At 43.4% G+C, this 19,657-nt stretch overlaps 1 protein-coding gene across 1 annotated transcript; it reads right to left on the bottom strand.

Moving 5' to 3' along the window:
• Positions 1 to 39: 39 nt before the first annotated feature.
• Positions 40 to 12,210, bottom strand: LOC143005354 (fidgetin-like protein 2). Its single transcript, XM_076156745.1, has 3 exons — positions 12,096 to 12,210; positions 11,090 to 11,308; positions 40 to 3,900 (listed from the first exon to the last, which is right to left on the bottom strand). Exons 2-3 carry the CDS (start codon positions 11,112 to 11,114, stop codon positions 2,702 to 2,704), a joined length of 1,224 nt encoding a protein of 407 aa, XP_076012860.1. The 5' UTR covers positions 11,115 to 11,308; positions 12,096 to 12,210; the 3' UTR covers positions 40 to 2,701.
• Between the last annotated feature and the right edge of the window lie 7,447 nt (positions 12,211 to 19,657).

Raw genomic sequence — 19,657 nt, 5'->3', positions numbered from 1 at the left:
AAAGAAGACATCATCAAGGTTTGTTTGGTATATCTTCATTTGCATGACAGTCTTTAGTGAGGTAGACTATAAGAATTCAAGAGTTAGAAACATTGCTCCCTAACCGACATGTGAAATGACATGAAATAAATATTTCCATGTACAATGTCTTCAAAAATGAGGTAGAAATGGCTACAGAGAATGTACAAGATACAACAAAGGTACAACTGAATTACAAAGATAACACTGAAATCCCATTTCTGAAACATTTGTTGGACAATTTCCTTTCTACTTAACTTCACCAAGAATCAGCGACAACTCAGTAAATACTGTAGCTTGCAGTAGTGTGTAGGTTAGCGTAGAGCACATACTTTGTGAAGAGCATTCAATTGTAGTAGCTAAGCGCTTATAAGCTCCGGAGGGAAGCATACAAAATGATTTAGCACCTCATTAATTCATTCTTTCATCAGGAGAAGTGAAGTAAAAGTAAAATCCTGAGGGTAAACTTCTGCACTTAACCAGAGTAAAGAGTAAATTTTATGATCTTATGTGACCAGAAGGGCATTAAAATACCTTTTCAACACAGACTGATCTGAATTCCAAACTGGCAGGCCTGTAGTTATGTTTGGTTACAGCCTTAAATGCCTCATTGTGTTTTAGTATGGCACCGTTTGACAAAGGGCGGCACAGAGGAGCAACAGAGCCACAGCTGAATTTCAATAACGTCACCCTGAGAGGTGAACAGCTGTAAATGTTCTGACAGTGCACATACTTGTTGTCCTAATCAAGATCTCCTTTCTTTATGGTAGGAGCTCAAATGAGAGTTGAGTGATCACAGAGATTAAAATACTGGTTTGAGAAATGCAGCTTGGACACTTAAAACAAACACTTTGTGAACAAGCCGTGTACTATTAAGGATGCAATTTCACATAATTAAGACATTAAATGAACATACATATTATAAAACATGTAGCTTTTGTATGTCTTGATATATCATTTGTCAAAAGTTGTTCAATAAGAGTGCTTTTTTTGTTGACATTTTGTCCACAAAACCATTTCCCCACTGCAAACTACTTTAACACTTAAAAGGTCATTCATTTCTCCACCAAAACCTATAAGAGAATTACACCTATACATGAAGAAAATATGTTTCATATATCTAAAAACATCGTTGATGCACATAATGGCATGTATTGTCGTTTTAAAAAAAATATCTGAATTACATTCAAAGTTTTAGGCCTTGGTACAAAAACCTCAAGTTTAATATGCCAGAAGCGGTGTGAAAATTGTGCATGTGTGTGTGTGTGTGTGTGTGTGCGTGTGCGTGCGTGTGCGTGCGTGTGTGTGTGTATGTGTGTGTAGGTGTTTCTGATTAATGTTGAAGGCTGTGTGAGTTACTTGTTTCCCTGAAGTGTGTGTTTTACTCTCAACAAAGCCGCGACTTGTTTATCATTTTGCTGTATAAAGCTCCCTAAAAACACCCAAAGGTACATACATACATTCTTATTTTCATCATTCTGAGGTAACAATATTCTTCCTGAGTATTCAATAATGAAACTACAAATTGTCCTTTCAAGAGGCAAAAATAAAGAGAATGCATAACAAATAAGAAAATCAAAGCAGACAAGCAGACTTTCATAAGAGTGTAGTGATGTGTGAGAACAGAAAGAGGCGTTCGCTGTCATTAATCCAACAACAAAACTTGCATGCTTCCATTTCTAGGCTTTTTTTAAATTTTCCTTAACCTGGACCGACTATTACATCCTTCTCGGGCTCTTTAGAGGAATATACGTGCGTTTAAAGATAAGAATTGAAGATCTGCATGCTTTGCAGATGTTCTGCATATATTCTGTCATATGTGAATACTAAATACACTTTAAATTGAACATAAAATCTGACATTACTTTCCCCAGTTTTGTTTTTTTTAACATCTAAGCAATTTAAAGGGCGGTTTCGTGTATACTATGTAATCATTGCATAAGCAGCATATAAATTTTAAGAAAAAAAAGTAGTTCTGTAATGAAAAAGGATTGAGAAGAACAGGCAACGCTCCCAGAAGGAGAAAGAAAACAAAAGAAGTTTAGGGAAATTGAGAAAGACTATGAACGAAGTAAGTTTAGGGGGAAAGCAAAGAGCTGAGCAGGGGAACAAACATTCATTTCTCAAAGCCCAGCAATGCACTAAGCCTCGGAATAAGCTGTGTAAAGTAGCAGTGATTGTGCTGAAGAATTATGGCAACAATACCATTTCAGTTATTGCTCTCCTTACTTTTTGGTCGGAAATGATTTTTGTGGTGTGGCAGAACATATTGCAGTCAAAGGCCCTTTAACATACATAGAATGGCCACAAATTATTACACAAACTTCTTAAAACAGCAACATAGCAGTGTCGCCGCCACAGTAGCAGAAAGGAAATAAATAGGATCCTGAGAGAAACAGACACTCATACATTTAGACTGTCTTAACGCTATATGTGTTGAGTTTGCCTTAATCTCATCCCTAACATTTACCTCAGCCTCACAAGGCAAATTACCCTTGTGGCTCTTTGGAGTAACATGAATAATGAAAATAAAGACGAGCAAGAACCACCACTCTTGTGCCCTTTTATGTTTGCGCGTGAGCCTCTCATCCGGTATTCCTCCAAGTCGGTATCGATTAAGAACCTTGGTTGTTCTAAAAGCGTGAGAGAATCCACTTCTGTCACTCTAAAGCTGACTGGCATGTCAGCGGCCTCCGGTGGGGTCCTCAGATCGTGTGTGTGATGCAGGTATCTTCAGAGACATCCTCTGTGGCTGAGGAAAGCTGTGCTCCCCTGACGCACTTTCTCCTGCGAGCCCTGATGGTGGGCTGTAGTCCCCTGCCCCCCCATACGGGGGCGACATCAGGGGTTTTCCAGCTTTGTAGGCCTGCTGGTCTGAGGCTGAGCCGCCCATGTCGTAGCCGTTGCCATGCCCATTGCCATGCCCGTTGCCATGCCCGTTGCCATGGCCTTTGCTGTGACTGTTTCCTTGACCGTTGCCATACTTTCTGTAGCGTGAGCCTTCTACCTCTCCACCTTCCGGTTGTTCTTCTACCATCTCAAAGGCCTTACGTTTCAGTGGAACCCCTGCGTCAGAGCTCCCTCCGAGGCTGTGGGTCGGGTAGCTGTAACTTCCCCCTACCATAGTGGGCCTAGGGGCCAGAGGGGTAGGGGCACTTATCCCAGAAGGCAGGTAGGAGGCACTGGGGTGGCTATATCCAGAGGAAAGACTAGGTTGGGTGTGGGGGTAGCACCCTGGTGAGTAGTTGTAGACAGGGGTGCTGGGGCTGTAGCTGGGCACCAGAGTGGGTGTGGCCGGCAAAGAGTGTAGGGGGGCAGGGGGAAGTGCTGCGCCGGGCTGAGGGCAGTATCCTGAGGACAGGTAGGTGCTGTTGTAGGCAGGAGGATATTCCTGAGATGATGGGGGGGCAACGCAGGAGCCGGCCCCACCGAAGCCCGGGTCAGAGGCCAAGTTACTGCTTACTACTGTCACGTTTCCTGTGGTAGGGAGGCCCAGAGATGCAGAGCCCACTTTGGTGCCAGTTAATGCCTCCAGCCCAGGGTAACACTCTATGCCCTGACCCAGGGCCCAGGGCTCAGGCTCAGTTTTTAGGAAAGGTCCAGGCTCTGGGTAGGCTCCTGGAGCAGGCCGCTCATAGGACAGCTCCAGGCCTGAGTATTTTTCAGCATAGCGTTTGAGCAGAGAAGAAGCAGTGAGGGCTGATATGTCATCACTGGCCCAGGGGTAACCTGACGGGGCATAGCCGCGACGACCAGCTGTGCTATAGGGGTCGTGTTTGTGTACAGACGGGGGCGAGGTTGTAGAGGTGACATCTAGGTGCTGCTCAGGCCACTGGGACAAGGGGGCAGCGTGCTCCGGAGACCAGTGCATCTTCAATAGACCTGCCAGGGACAAGGATACAGTAAATGATGAATATATAATTACAGCATTTTATCCAAAATGAGAACGGATACCACATCTGAGCTGTGTTCGCTCCGTCTTCCATCTTCCAATACAAGCACAGCTATCAAACTGAGACTTAAATACCTGCCCTCATAATCTCCTTGGCCGGCCGATCCTTTACCAAAATCATGTCAGCGCTTAGCCCATGCTCCTCTACACAGTCTTACCCACGCAGGGGACTACTGTTCTCAGCTTTATGTGAAGCCGCCAACATAGCCCCCAGCCTGGTCTCCACGGCGATAAGCCTCTATCAGCCTGTGCGCTGCTCTCTGCCTTTGCCTCGCTCACATTGGGGCCATTGTTGTCTCACTGTGAGACTCTTAGTCCACAAAACCACCCCCACCAAGCATGTGATCTAATTCGGCCCAAACCTCAGGGGTCTGCTGGACTGGGGGGACAGAGGGTGGGGTCGCTGGGTAGAGGAGGAACAGAGTCGTTTTTCATCATACGACACAGAGAGACTGGACCGACGCGTCTATCAGCATTATCACAAATGTGCTGCTTGATTGTGTGGAGAAAACAAGTTTTCACTTGTCATGTGTGATTACACATACATGCACATTTACAGAAAACAGAGTAATCCACTGGTTTAGTGTTGTGCGCTTTGATTAGCTTTTGCAGGCCTTGTCTTTTTGAACTGGCATTAGGCTGACATTCCAAGCATTGCAGAGTATTATTAAACTGTCCTGACCCCAGCCTGAGCCAGAGGGGCTTCCCTGCTACAGCTCTGGATAGAGGATGGTAACATTGACTGAGCTTCATTAAAAGGACTAATGTTTTGTTGTCAAGTATTAAGTCTCTCTAATGATAACATGTTTGAAATATTGTCATTCCTTTACTCCAGAGACTTTAACTGTACATCTGTGCTGATTATTAGACTTTTGCACACATACACATTACAGGGTGCTGCTGTATTAGAAATACAAAGACTCTATGCAGTTTGTTTCACTTTCCTAAACTGTAAGTATAGTTGTGTAATGTACAGATTACTTCACCTCCTTGCAACCACATATTATTCACTCCCGTATTAGAGTGTGAGTCAAACCATTACAGAAAACAGGAAATAACGGAATCAATGATCGACACACACACACACACACACACACACACACACACACACACACTTGGCCTATGGATTATGCCAGGTTGTGTCACATGTCCACCAGGACCACCAGATGGACCTCTAAACGGTCCACATGTTGATCCCTAAATTAAATGATCCTTCAGCCCAATAATCCCACTCATCCAATCCACAGATTGTGGCGCTCTTGCTCAAGACAAGCTCCACCCTGGATCTGGGAAATCCCTTTGCTCCAGGGAATTGGGACCCTTCAGGAGACTGGTCCTGTCCTTAACACAAAAACAAACACAACCAGACAGTCTCTGGGCTGATGGGGAGTTATGTTCCCACCAAAATTTAGGCAAAGAGCCACAGCCCCTCAGTGCTCGGCCTGAGAATTTAGGAATGGGGGATAAATGTGCAAACAAGACACTTGCTTATATGAGAGAGGAACTAAGCTAAAGCAGAAATCTTCTTTGTGTGTCATGTAATGATTATTTTTCTCAATGGCTCCTGTGGTTCAGCGGTGATGAGCTTGGCATTTACTCGTCCATTTAAATGGTGTCTAACATTGATTAACCTTTTTACATCGTGCTCATGAACGTGTGTAGATTTGATTTTCCTGTATTAAACAGATATTACACTGTGCTACAGACATGAGCTAATTGCACAATATCTGTCTAAGTCAGTGGAACACATTAAGAAAATCTAGAAAGCCAAGGAGACATGTTGTCTTTTTCTGTGCTATGTGTTTGGAGTAACAATATCCACTGGAAAGGTATATGGTGATATAGAGCAGGATTTCTTTTGCATATTCTACCGTTTCCATTGACTCCATGACATGAGAAAAGGCAATACGGCTCGTTTCAAATGTTCCATGACAACCAAATCAACATAAATACTAATTTAGGGCTACAATGAAAACCGATAAGTTCTGATTGTGGTTCCAACTTTTGTTTGTCGTACGTACAAAATAGTTGAAGAAAAATAATGATGCATGCATACAGAAAGACACACACACACACACACACAAACACACAGAATCATTAGACTGATACTCACTGGTCATGCTGGTTGCAGCCATGAGCCAATCGATCTTGGCGCTTTGCTCTCAATCTACTCCTCTTACACCATCTTTACCAGATGGTCTGTAATCTACCCGAGACATATTCCACTGTTGTAATCTACTGTCTGCAGAAAAAACTCATCAAAAAGTGCAGAGGAAGAATTTAAGAAAACTGAACAAATGCTAGGATCCCTTTGCAGATCAGCTGCTTTAAGAGCGAGCGGAGTGAGCTGCACGGGGTAAGGGCCAGAGCCAGGAAACCAGACTAATGAAGGATTAGTGGACACGAGGCTTACAGCGGTGTCAGGGCGCGGGGACAATCTGACAGACATGCTTTCCAAGCTGAATTAAAGACGCATGCCTGCTGGTGAGCTTCTTCTTATATCCACACCATAAGCTTTAATGAGGATGAGAGACCAAAACTGAAATGATGCTTAATGTTAACTTCACAGTGAAAAAAAGGATGATTTAGTGAAGAAGACACAAGATATAACTTAAGATAACCCTAACCCTAACCCTTTGTTTTACCTAGTTTAAGAATTGCGACCGTCTGATGTTAAAAGTGCCCGTGTGCTCTTCAGCATCAGACATCTGCGGCTGGAAGTGAGGATATTAGGGTTTGAGTATTATGTGGGATGAGGAGAGGGGGTGGGGGTGGGGGGGTTGGGGTGCCAAACCCTAATCTAGAGCCTGGTGTTGGCACCCCTCTGTTCTTGCCCACGCTTGGTTTACCAAGAAACAAAGGGCGAATCCTAATCCAGCTTGGTGCTCTGACGGCTTTTCTTAATCATTGTGATTATCAAACTCTTTTTAAAGAATTAGTGTTTCCTCTTTGTCTCCTGGGGCTACTGGGCACAGGAAAGGGCAGATGAACGGAACGCTCGCAGTAAGATGAAAGGAGGTCCAACCTTTTAGACCAGCCGAGGGCAACATCAAGTTTATTAATATCAACAACAAGACAAATATGTTGTCCCTACAGAAGTCTTATGCAATGCAGTTTTTTATGACTTACAGTATTCTATACCTTCACACACTACAATGACCCAACACAACACCGGCACAGGCAATATCCAAGTAACCCCCTCCTCATTATCCGTTCATTTGAGTTTTTTGTGTATTGTCACGTTTCTCACATTCTTCCACCCTTCAACATAGGAAACGGAATGAAAGCTGGTTGCCAAAACAACATGCATATGAGGAAGAGAAGTCAAACACCATCATTAGAAAATAACACAAATGCCAGCTAAGGTGGGAAGCCGCAGCAATTAGATGCCACTAAGTTTAAGTTACCACGATTACCAACACTGGCTTTTTTTAAATTAGGACTTGGCTGATGAGGCAATTAAATAAACCCACTTATTCTCAAAATAATATATAAACTGACTGAGTAGCTCTGAATGAAACACCCAAAACCCTCCACTCCCACCCAGCAAGTCTCAGGATTCATGTCCTACAATTTATGACCTATACATCAGCTTTGCTGGATAAAGAGCATCGCATTTCTACAGAATTATAACACAATTACAGTATGAAAGCTGCATACATGTAGTTATGTTCTGGTGCTGGTGTGTATTTAGGTGATATCAGCGTGTGAAGCTCTGAAATCTGACCCGAACAGAAAGTGAGGTAAAACTACATTCCCATGGTAACCACGTCCCCTTTTGCTATGCTCTCTTCATCTCTATCTTCACCTCCATCATTCAGTTCAATCATGGAACTGACGACTGTTCGAGGGGTTGGAGATCAAAAAAAAATCAATGCACCTACAAATCGTGATTCTTGAGACACTTCTGTAATCATGCTGATGAAAAAATGCACAACTTTAATGTAAAAAACCCAGTTTGTTTACTGTCACACACACAGTGAGGTAACCTCTGAGGTTAAATTTGAGTAAATCTCATTAAAAACATTTTGATGCAAGATTTTAAATGTTCACCTAAAAATGAACTTAGGGTCCAGCAGCCTGCAACATATGCAGCATGTAAACATCAGCTCCATCACCACCTCTTTGCTTCCCCTTCAGTGAACCTCATTGATAGTAACTGTTGTGTTATGCGAGGCCGCTCTGACTTTCTCTGCATCGGGGCAAATGTGATTATGCAAGTGGTGTTTGCTGCGTCAGGGGAGGGTAGCTTGACTTGTGGCCCGCTGCATGGTCAGTATGAGCAATTAGGGGTTAATTAGATGAAAGTACGAGCGGGGGGAAGGGGCTCACAGGACTGGGATTTGGGGGTTGAGAGGGCTCGAGGTGGTTGGCTGGATGGGAGTGGAGGAGAAAATCACTGGGAGCTGAAAGATCCTCTGTCAAAGCGTCTACTCTACTCACAATAAACAAAGACTTAAAATTCCTGAGGACAGACACACAGACTCACACACGTACACACATAAAGATGCACCCGCACACTCGCCACCATATACTTCCATCATCCAACCTTCTGGGTTTTTTAGTGCTGCGCTTTGGCTTCAGCTGGCCAACGGGCAGAGGGAATCCTGGTCATGATTTGGGATGAGTCAGGCGCTTGGAATGCCTGGAATCTAACCTGAGATCTATTTACAAAGCACATATCCTCTCCATACGCCTCAACACACACTGTCCACTTCTAGAGGAGGGCAAGGCAAGGGAAGAAGGAGAGAGGAAACATGCTGGCTCATAGTGGTGATTAATGACCCTATCAGCTGTTTGGACATTATTGGGTGATTTGTTTTAGTTAAGAGTTAATTCACACCACTGGCAGATCGATACAGAACACATCAGAGGATATTAATATACACAGTCAGGCGTGGTGTGTCATGTCATTGGACACATCCGTATAAGGAACTATTGGTAGGCCACTTAGGTCAGAATCAGTCGACTGGTCCTTGCCCATACGCGTTCCTTTGAGACAGACGACACAACTGCCATGTGCTTCCCTGCTTCCTTTGCAAAAGAAAGACAGTTGATTTGTGCGCCTTTTTTCCCTGAGCGTAAACAAACAATAGACTTGGACTCCATAGGGGATGTCACAGGCGGGGGCTTAGATCTCAGCCTTCTGCCCTCTGCAGGACGCCGCCTGCGTAGGAGTACAAAGGCTGCGTCCTTCAATGATGCGGCTGCTGAAATGAGACACAGCTACTGTGGCACAACTCGACTACTGTCAGTGAAAGTACTACAATATGCACACAATCGTACTCACACACACAAAACATTGCACTCTCTCTTTGTCTTTTGAAAATTGCATTTTCAAGGCCTGCATAGTTTCACCTTTAAACCAAATAAGAAAGTATTGTGGCTGAAACATGGCTGCCTGACCCTCTCTGCCCATTTGCACTTCTTTTCTTTCACTCTAATTGTGTCCATAATCTTCCTTCCTCGAGCCCCTCCTCCTTCCCTCTGCGCTGTAGTAAAGACAGGACTGTGTCCGAGCCTGTGTGGTCAGTTTCCCCTCCCCCGCTCCTTTAGCTCTCACACACACATATGTGGCAGAAGCTGGCCTGGCCCCTTTTTGCTTATTGTGTCCACTCATATATCAGGCTGCAGCTGACCAGTCCCTTCTCATGTCCTCCCCATCTGCCCTTCACTTTGCTCTCTCTCTCTCTCTCTCTCTCTCTCTCTCTCTCTCCCTCTCTGTATCTATCTTTCTGATTACACCACCCCCACAAGTCTTTCAGTAAGGTGTTGTACCATACGTTTAACAAGCTTTCATAATCACTACTGAGGGTGTGTGTGTGTGCGTGTGTGTGTGTGTGTGTGTGTGTGTGTGTGTGTGTGTGTGTGTGTGTTTGTGTCTGATGTTTATATGTCCCACTATACAGGCCTAATGAGTGGCTGTTGACACCAGGTTACTAACGATCTGACTGATCCACAGGAGCACTTTACCCTGGTAACTGGCAACTAATTGGCTAAAGCTGTTCATTATGCTGTCAGACTATCATCATCATTAGCCTGGCCCATAATGAGGTGTGATATTAGTTTGTGTGTTGTTGTGTGTGTGAGTTTGTGAGCAAGAGCACAAGAGACACAATTTCCTTACCTCTGAGATTTGATCGGAGGCGTTGCTGTAAAGACGCTGTTGTGCCGCGGTGTGTTTCAGTACTTAAAGAATACAAACGGCGTCTATGTGCGAAGAATCTAACATAATGCCGTGAAGCTTTCTGACGATGGAATGTGACAAAGGTACGTTAGTTAAAAACTGTCTCTCCTCCTCTTGCGGAAGGTTACAGCAAAATGAAGCCCCTCTCATGTTTGAATCTGCACCTTTGGAATCTGAATGCATGTAGAAGTAAATCCCCTGTTGCATTATTCCAATCAGGTTAGCGTTGTAATCCTGTTAAAGCTTGGCCAAATCAATAGTCCAATCAATCAATATCAGCATATTCATCAGCTTGGATAGCAACCTCTCATCATAGGCACCTACACAAGCAAGCGCTCCTCTTTGACAGGAAGAGTTACGTGATTTTAGTTTGTGTGACCATGACAATATGGCCGTTTTGATACGATCCCGAGCAAAAACCTTTATTTCCCACCAAGAGCTGCATCTTTTCCATTAGATTTTAATGTCTAGCGTCCTATTTTGGAGGTTGAATGACGTCTATTCAATGGAAGGTGCAGCCTTATTGAGCACTATTGTAAATCACTGAGTGCAGTCTGGATGGACTGTATGTTTTCGGACACTCTTCTTTGTGACGGTGCTTTTTTAGGTGCGAGTCTCTTTGAAAAACACGAGCGCAGCTACACTGTGTTCACATGGAGGGGCTGAAAAAACAACCACCGGACACTTTCTGTGAAATCCCTCAATGCAAAGCCTGGAGACTCAGCTGTTAAAGCCATTATCCCATTCAACATGACTTCTCAGAGACCCCCAACCAATCACTTCCCTATCCACAGCCACAGGAGATCTGGACAGAATCCTGGACAAAAGAAACGCTGGGGGGGAGAGCCACCAAAAGCAATCACAGAGGAAATTCCAAACACTGTATTCCGGTATATACAACCTATTAGTGGACATAGAGATGGTGGACTTACTGTATGGGGTGACAGGACTGAGCATTCTGCAGCCCTGGCCCCAGGTGAAGAGGAGGAGGGCCGGGTCCACTTGGCGTTACTGAGGGCCTAGCTGCATGCTGTGGTGACTCCCTGAGCTTCTGCTGCTGGACGTGTGGCTGCTGGCTCGGCTAGTTGCTGGCACGCTGCAAGCCTCCATGGCTCATCTCACACCTCAATGCCGCACTGACACACTGCCACCTGAGGAGCGTAAAGAGGGATAAACAGAACAAATATGAGCCGCATGTCTTATTTAATGACAGACGCTAGAAATAGGCAATCAGTCAAAACCGCTCTACAGGACATTTTGAGGAATAAGTTGATAGGTTGCAGTAAATTGAAAATGTCTTGCATAGGGGACAATTTTAGACAACTTCTGGGAAAAACTGGCACGTAGAAATTGATCTGGAACTTCTCTTGCTGCTGCTTTCACTTTCTAAGGCTTTCTGTGCGTGTGTGCGTGTGTGAGAGAGAGAGAGTTTTGGTGCATGCCAAATGCTCTGACAGAGAGGAGCTTTTACCCTCTGACCACAAAACCACACGGCTGCGGAAACAAGTTTATAGTTGTTTGAAGCCACCCGTGTTACAACACAAACACCACAAACCAGAGCAATGAGAACTTTGCACCCTCTCAAGGGCAAGGAAGTTTGAGGGTGAGAAATGGAAACGGTGCCATATTTGTGGAATAGGGGACTAAATGTCATATGGAGCTAACCCCTCTGCACCAGGTTGACATATACAGGACAAACTAAAGAGACAAACATCTACAGTGTGTTTACTGGAGTAAGCAGCAGGAGAACACATAGATCAGACACAGAAGCATATCACACAAGAGCACATTGAAGCCAGGAATGTGCAGAGAGAGAGAGAGAGAGAGAGAGAGAGAGAGAGAGCAGGAGAGAGAGAGTGCAGAACATGGTGATCAGAGTTGGAAAGATACACAAATCACTGCAAATCTTTAAGAAGAAAAGAGTAAATAGATACTGACCTGATCATTGCTACATGAGCTTGAGGAGTGTTTCAGGTTGGAAAGTAATCCACTATTCAACAAAGTACAACAGGGCAGCAGGCGTGTGAGTGTGTGAGTGTGTGTGAGCCTTGCACTCACTCTTTCCCTCTTCTGGGACCCTATCCCTCTCTTCTGCACTCCCTCGCTCACCCTCCAGCTCCCTTCTCCCTTCTCCCTCCCCCCTCTGGCTTGCCTAGTGACAACAGAGCAGCACGTACATCCCCTCCCCCAACCTCTCCACACCACACACACCACACACACACACACACCGCACCACACCACACCACCCCTCCCCCTCCCTCTCCCTCTCTTTTGTTAAAACTATTTCAGCAGGAAGGGAGAGAGAGGGAAAAAGTGACCAATCATGCAGTGTCAGAGAAGAGCCTGTTTCCCCCTGCTGTGTGTCGGTTTGTGCATGCATGTGTGTGTGTGTGGATTTGTGCATGTGTGTAGATTTGTGCACGTGTGTGTGTGTGTATGTTCTGCATGCATTTGTGTGTGTGCACGTGTGCGTGTTCATGTTTTGTGTTTCCCTTTGATGAATGACCATGTGGAACACAAGCAACAGAAAAACTGTGAATTTTCTCCTTCACTGACCACATGAGAAGTTCAGTTATTGTCAATGACTCCTATTGATCTGGTACATTGATCTGAGTGTTGTTGAGAGGGTGGGGTTGAAACAACCATGTCAATATTACCTAATTCCTCTGGTACCCCATCCCCCATGCACACATACACACACACACACATACACACACACACACACACACACACACACTTCTCCCCGTACATGCATGGGCAGCAGCAAATGACCTCTACATTGGCCTCAAACCTTGACTAAGGGGTGGGTTAATTCCTCATCTGTAATTGTTAAATATCGCTCTCTAAAGATATATATGCTTACAGAGCTTTCCTCATATTTCCATTTGTGGGCCTCCTTTGACTCGTTCCCACCAGTTCCTCATACATAGACGCACAGCTGTGGCTCTGAATTTAGAGTTATGGTGGAGGCGGGACAAGCTGCTCGACTCATGTTAATCCGTTGTAAACACTCTAGGCCCTGCTGCATATGCGGAGTGTATATGTGTATATGTGCAGATAGTCCTGTCCCAAGCATATACATGCACACGCACATGTTTGACACGTGTGAGGTGTATCACATGCTGGTTAGTGTGAGACACTCTTTGACCGTGTTATTCAAGTATAATAAAAAGAAGAAGAAGAGGATTTTAAAGGGAAACTGCATAAACAAACTCCCTCAGTCTTGAGTGCAATAAAGGGCCCTTGTGATCCGTCTGATTTAAGTTTCTGCCATGGAGATAAAGCCCTTGTGAGCCAACAGAGGACCATTATCTGAGCTAAATTGCAGCTAATAATAGCGGCAAAGGTGGAGGCTTTAGATCTTCCATCAGGTGGCTCAGAGGAGTAATGGCCGCTGCAGTGCTCAGCTCTTTCTGCCTTACCTGCTTTGCTGACAGACACTGAAAAAAAAAGCCAGGCTGTTATTTCACCGGCCGGGAAACAATACATCTAAACAATCACAAATGTGCTGCTGGAGCTGTTCTTTTCATTATAGGTAAGGGAGGCAGTTTGATACATTCTCTGCTGCTGTCAAAGCCTCCAGATATGTTCTCTCATTACAGCAGGAACACACAGCCATGCAGGTCACTGGGACCAGCAAAGGGACATAGGCCAGTGCTTGTGTGATAATGGCTGGTTGGATAAGAAGGTGCGGCCATCAGCAGGTTGTAGAGCGAAGTTTACCATCAGGGGGAGAAATTGCCTTTATAACTCAACTGGTGGCACTGACGCACAGCACACACATGCATACAATGTGCACTGAATGACAGATATCCACACGCACATCACGGCCATGCTGGAAATTGGACATGGTAACCCTAACCCGTGGTCCCTTTGGCCCTGTGGGTGGGATAGGTCACATGATAGCACCCAAGAGAAGCTCAGCTGTTTGCCACTCTAATTCTGTCTCAAGCAGCTGAGCACTGGCCCACTGCTCCACTGAACTGTCCCAGTAATGATAATAGTGTGTGAGATGGAACGGGGTGGGGGTGGGGAGTGTGTGTGTGCGAAAGACAGGACTGCTCAACATAATACAAAGTCACATATTGACAGGAATTGATGTGAGGGGTGAGCCATGAAAGAGAGAAAGACAGAGAGAGAGAAAGAGCAGGAAGGGAAAAGAACAGGAAAAGTGTGTGTTGTGTGGGTATTGTCTACCGCAGGCAATGTCAGTGTCAGTACGCTGCTTTGATTGCATTTTAAAAGAGCTCTCTGGCGCACACACACACACACACACACACACACACACACACACACAGACACACACACACACACAAACTCCTCCTGTGTCCTTTTCTTCAAGTGCAGATTGTCAGTTAGTGAACCTTACAGTCACTGTGCTGCTTCTCAAGGTTAAGTGGCGTCGCTGTCACAATGATTTCCAATTACAGCGCTACAGCAGAGGCAATGACTGTCCAGCAAAAGCTTGATCGCTCTAATCATAGTGTTAGTATCTTCAAGGTGCACAAAAGGAGTGGACTGGAGAGGAAATGCTGGATAAAGGAGGGTTTTTATTTGATAGTTTTTATAGGGAATCAACATAACAGTTCACCAGTCTACCAAAAAAAAATCACCAACATAAGACGCACATCGAACACACACACGCACACACACACACACACACACACACACACACACACACACACACACACACACACACACACACACACACACAGATTTGCTCTGCCTCCAATGAACACACGCACTCGCATGCCCAGCAGTGCTTCACATTTAGAGTGGCTTATTGTTCTCTGTTATAGAGGACACAATATCCAAGTCTGGTAATAGAGGTTAGATTAATTGCTGACAAATCTGTATTCAGCAGTTCCCTTTCTCTCCACTTGACAGATTTATGACAGAGATTGATGGGGGGGAGGGACAAGCCCAGAGCCCCGTCTCTGTTCAGCCAGAAGAAAAAGGCAACAGCTCAATGAGTCAAAGAGAGGGAGGGGAAAAAAGACGGACGGGATCGGTTTGGTTGAAATCTTACACAAGACCAACAATTGTACCCAAGCGTGAAGGAGACACACACAAATCCTGTTTGCTGTTCTGATCAGATTGCTGTTTCAGGTCCCCTTCCAAAAAAACAAATATCTTCACACAATATTTTCCTGTAGTTTCTAAACCAAATACACACACCAGAACCAACTAGGAGGAGAAGGAGGGTGAGCGAGGGGTTAAGTGGCAATGGTTGTTCATATCACTCTTGGAGAGCTTCATCTGGTTATCTCCAGGTAATGAGAACGAATCCCTAGCAGGAAGATTACACAGGCTTTGATCCCGGTGCTAAATGAACAACATTAAAGATAATTCAAAACATCATCACCCACCCGCCCCCAGCCACTCCTTGTAGCAGTTGCAGCAAAACACATTCCAATCTGCATTCCATCATCAGTTTGTGCAAACGGGATTTCCTTTGAATTGATCTTGGCAGAAACGTCAGGGCGAGCATCCTCCAGCTGATTGGCCCTGAGCTTCAGCCACCATTAGCCAGAATGTATCGAGTACATTAAATAAATACATTTGCCTAGTAACAAATGGTGTAATTTTCAGCTTCTTGTGGGACCTAAAAGCAGCTCTATAGATCAATGTACTGCTGCTGCGCTTGGATGAAATTAACAAGGGGAAAAAAGGTGAAACAATCCCGTCCCGTTCAGCTCTTTTCACCTGATGTCATCTGCAAAAGCCCGTCTTATTGGTCGGCTCCACAGCCCGCCAGCTGTTTGTAATCAGGATCATTTGGCAGTCAGGATCACATGACGCCCTCTGGGTGACACACACACACACACACACACACAGTGCATCTTTACTCCCCAAACCCCTTCCCACAGGCTACTCCTTTGCACACAGGATCACCTCCAGATGTGCAAGCTGAACACATTGTGTTCTCACCTAAGGATAAAAATAGGGGGATGGGTGAAGTAGGGAGGAGGCAAGACTTCTGTGAAAATTTAAAAAACTTAAGGAGGTTGCGACATAAAGAATAAAAGGGTGTTAGACACGTCCGAGCATCATAATGTTTAACTTCCTCAAATGATCTCACATTAAAAGAGAACAAAGTTCTTGCAGGACACGTTTGAAAGGACTGTGACCCTGCAGTCGCAAGAGGGAACAGTGCCTCCTAGTGGAATCATTTATAAATTACACCAATATTCATCAAACCTCAATCACATACAAGCAGCAGGATGAAGTCATAATGCAGTGAGCCAAAGCAGGGCGGTTCATTTCAGAGTTAGAGTTTATTTTTCCATAATCAAAAATTACATTACATATACATATAAAACATGTAGAATTATTTTGCTCTGGACGATCAGTGGTTAAAGAGACGAGGCAGCATTCCTTCTATGGCTCCAAGACTGTAAAGGTTACAGCAGTACAGATGCTCTTCTCCCTGAAGACCGCCATCTAACTAACATCTCTCTCTCTCTCTCTTCCTCTCTCTCTCTCTCAAACACGCACACACACACACACATACACAAATCCTTTTCAGCTCTGCCTTGTCCTTGAAGCAGACACAAGTTTCTTCTTACATTCATTAGAAGGACACAGTCTGACACAGTGCACAGTTTTCTACACATAGAGATGATGTGGGGGACACGTTGCTTTTGAACAGTATGAATCGTCAGAATTCCACACAGTAATAAGACCATTTTTTGTTTGTTGGTTACAAACGTCTTAGCCATCTGTGCCTCCACACTGTCTTTGAGAAAGACTGATTTTCATCAAATGCGCAGTGATAAAGGTCACAATTAAACGGACCGCACAACAGGAGGTGGTTATGCATTATTTGACAGGCACACACATACAGTACATATGCATTAATGCTGGAATCCTCTCCATACATCTAACACCCACACACACATATGCTATATATATATATATATATATATATATATATATATATATATATATGCATTTATGCATGTGGGTGTGACTATATGTATATATGCCATATACATGTAATCAACCTTTACTGGCAACATTTTGCTGTATGTTTATCATACACACACAGATACATAATTACACCGGAAATCAAGTTAAAGACACACGATCCAAAGTTACTCAATGAGATCATAGATTGTTTTGCTAAACGATTCAGTACTTCAACACTAGTACACTGATGGTTTCTGCATCACTTTCATTTTTCTCACTTTTCTCTGGATTATACACACACAATGAAATGGTTTGCACACAATCATATGATCGTGAACATTTATTTACACAATAATTAATATGCAGTCATGCCTGATGCACCTACGAGTTCAGTTTGAGTCCTCGGGTATAGATAACTCACATCCAAACATCCGACACAATCAAAGTAAGAGCAGACACACCATACTCTGTCAGTACTAAACATTCATACATGTCATGGAGGAAGTATAACTGCATGTCATGTCATGTTATATTTCTGCACTGCATGGATTTGTGTACTTTTAAAGCCACATCGATAAGGAATGATGCGGGACATACAGGACTTTAGAGTATTGTAACTGGTTATAAGCACATAAGATTCTGCAGTAAAACAAGGAATTCAACAAGGAGCTAAATAAACTATTCTACTACTAAATTACTTTTTAAATGATATTTAATCAGACAATTTGTGATTTATTATTAATCCCCGTTCAATTGTTAATTAATTAATTGTTTTAGGACCAGTCACAAGGGTCTCCAGGTCCTGCATAGGGAAACAAGAATGTGGACACAGTCATGGCTTATTGGACAAAATCCCGATATCGTCCAGCAGGGGGCAGATCACTTTGCTCTCCATGGGCTGAAGTGTGACTAGCAATAATATTCTTGTGCTGCATTCTTTATGCTTCAGTCTTAACTCGTCTTTTTATTACATTATTTATGTATTATATAGAGAAACTAAAGAGAACTCTTTGGACATTTATATTTAAAAATAAATAATTGCAATAAATCATTGTGTGTGAAATCATAATTTCTTCATAGATCTCTTAAAATAAACATATTATTACACATAGTAAATTCTTTATCTACAGGAAGTACAACTACAATTATTCATTCTTGAAGATTATTAGAGATTCTTTCGCACCATTATCTCTCGCTTTAACTCGTCGCTTACATCCACCACATGTGACACAGACTTAGAACAAGAACCTTATTTATCCAACACAGTACAGATGATTAGTCTGGGCGCTGACATAATCAACAAACGTCTTCTTTCTCTTTATCCTTGGAAATTAAAATTCTTTGTTTGGCACATGCAATACAGTGTTTTTACTATTTTCGGTTTTCAATTGTTTACTTTCTCCACAAACTTCTTCTCTGGATGATAGATAAAAAGGATTCTGCTGTAATCAAAGAACCCTGAAGAAGTAAGATTTGTGGTACTTGAGCCTTTAACCAGGTTTGACTTAGGGTCAATTATTGCTCAAATAAAAACTGAGGTTTGGTTAGCTTTAAAAAATTACTCGGTAGTAAGTATAATCCTGATACTTATAGGGATACACACTCACTCACACACACACTCATTCCCCCCTTATGTTGTCCAAAGTGCCTTGCAGGAGCAGTCATAAACTTGTCTGAGGTAAAGAAATAAGACACTGGACTAATGCATGACAAATAGTTTGCAGAAAGATCCTTCTGCCTACAAAACCAGTTAAAAGACAAATGTCAAAAAGGGCAACAGGGGAAAGATTACGCCTCAAATTACAGATGTTATTGACGACACTGCTTCAGATGAATTAGATCTTCTGAAACGTAAAGTTTTAAGTTTACATCATCACACAAAATGGACACAATGTTATATGTCCCAGAAGGATTTTAACTACTGTATTTTTTGCTGTGACTACGTATTAAATCTAAGAAATACTGGACCATATCATCACTATTGTAAAAAGAGCACAATCATGGCACGTTTTAAATAAAAAGCGACTCTAGTAAATGACGTAATAATGACTGACAAACCTATGTAAATAAAAACAAGACCTGGTTTATTTTTAATGGAGCATTTACACTCCCATCATATAGCCTAAAGTGGAAAGGAAGAAAGTGTGTGTGTGTGTGTGTGTGTGTGTGTGTGTGTCTGTGTGTGTGTGTGTGTGTCTGTGTCTATATACTCCTGTGCTTCTCTCTTTGTGAGGAAAAAGCTTCTTTACAACTTTATTACGACAAAGAAAACCTCCAAATCAAGGCCATTTGTTTATCAATAATTATGACCACTAACAAATAACACTCTTGCAGTTTCCTACTATATAAATATTCAGTGGAAGATGTGCCATGAATGTGCACATATCAGACTCCCCACTGTGTAGTATCGCTCACTCAGACCACAAATGTCTCCAAATCAAAGCATCAAGGTGTGAATCAAAGGTGTTGTGGTGTGGGACTGACGAAGAACATGTCATAACCCAGTGAAATCGCCATGACGATGAATTTTGATCAACCTGATTTTGCTCTAGCATTCGTTTGTAGCTCAGTAGCTCAAAACATCTAAG

The sequence above is a fragment of the Genypterus blacodes genome, unplaced genomic scaffold, assembly GCF_046128005.1.
Source record: "Genypterus blacodes isolate CSIRO-AG114 ecotype Tasmania unplaced genomic scaffold, CSIRO-AGI_Gbla_v1 ptg000070l_1, whole genome shotgun sequence".
Taxonomy (NCBI): domain Eukaryota; kingdom Metazoa; phylum Chordata; class Actinopteri; order Ophidiiformes; family Ophidiidae; genus Genypterus; species Genypterus blacodes.
This window is presented reverse-complemented; position numbering and strand designations above follow the sequence as displayed.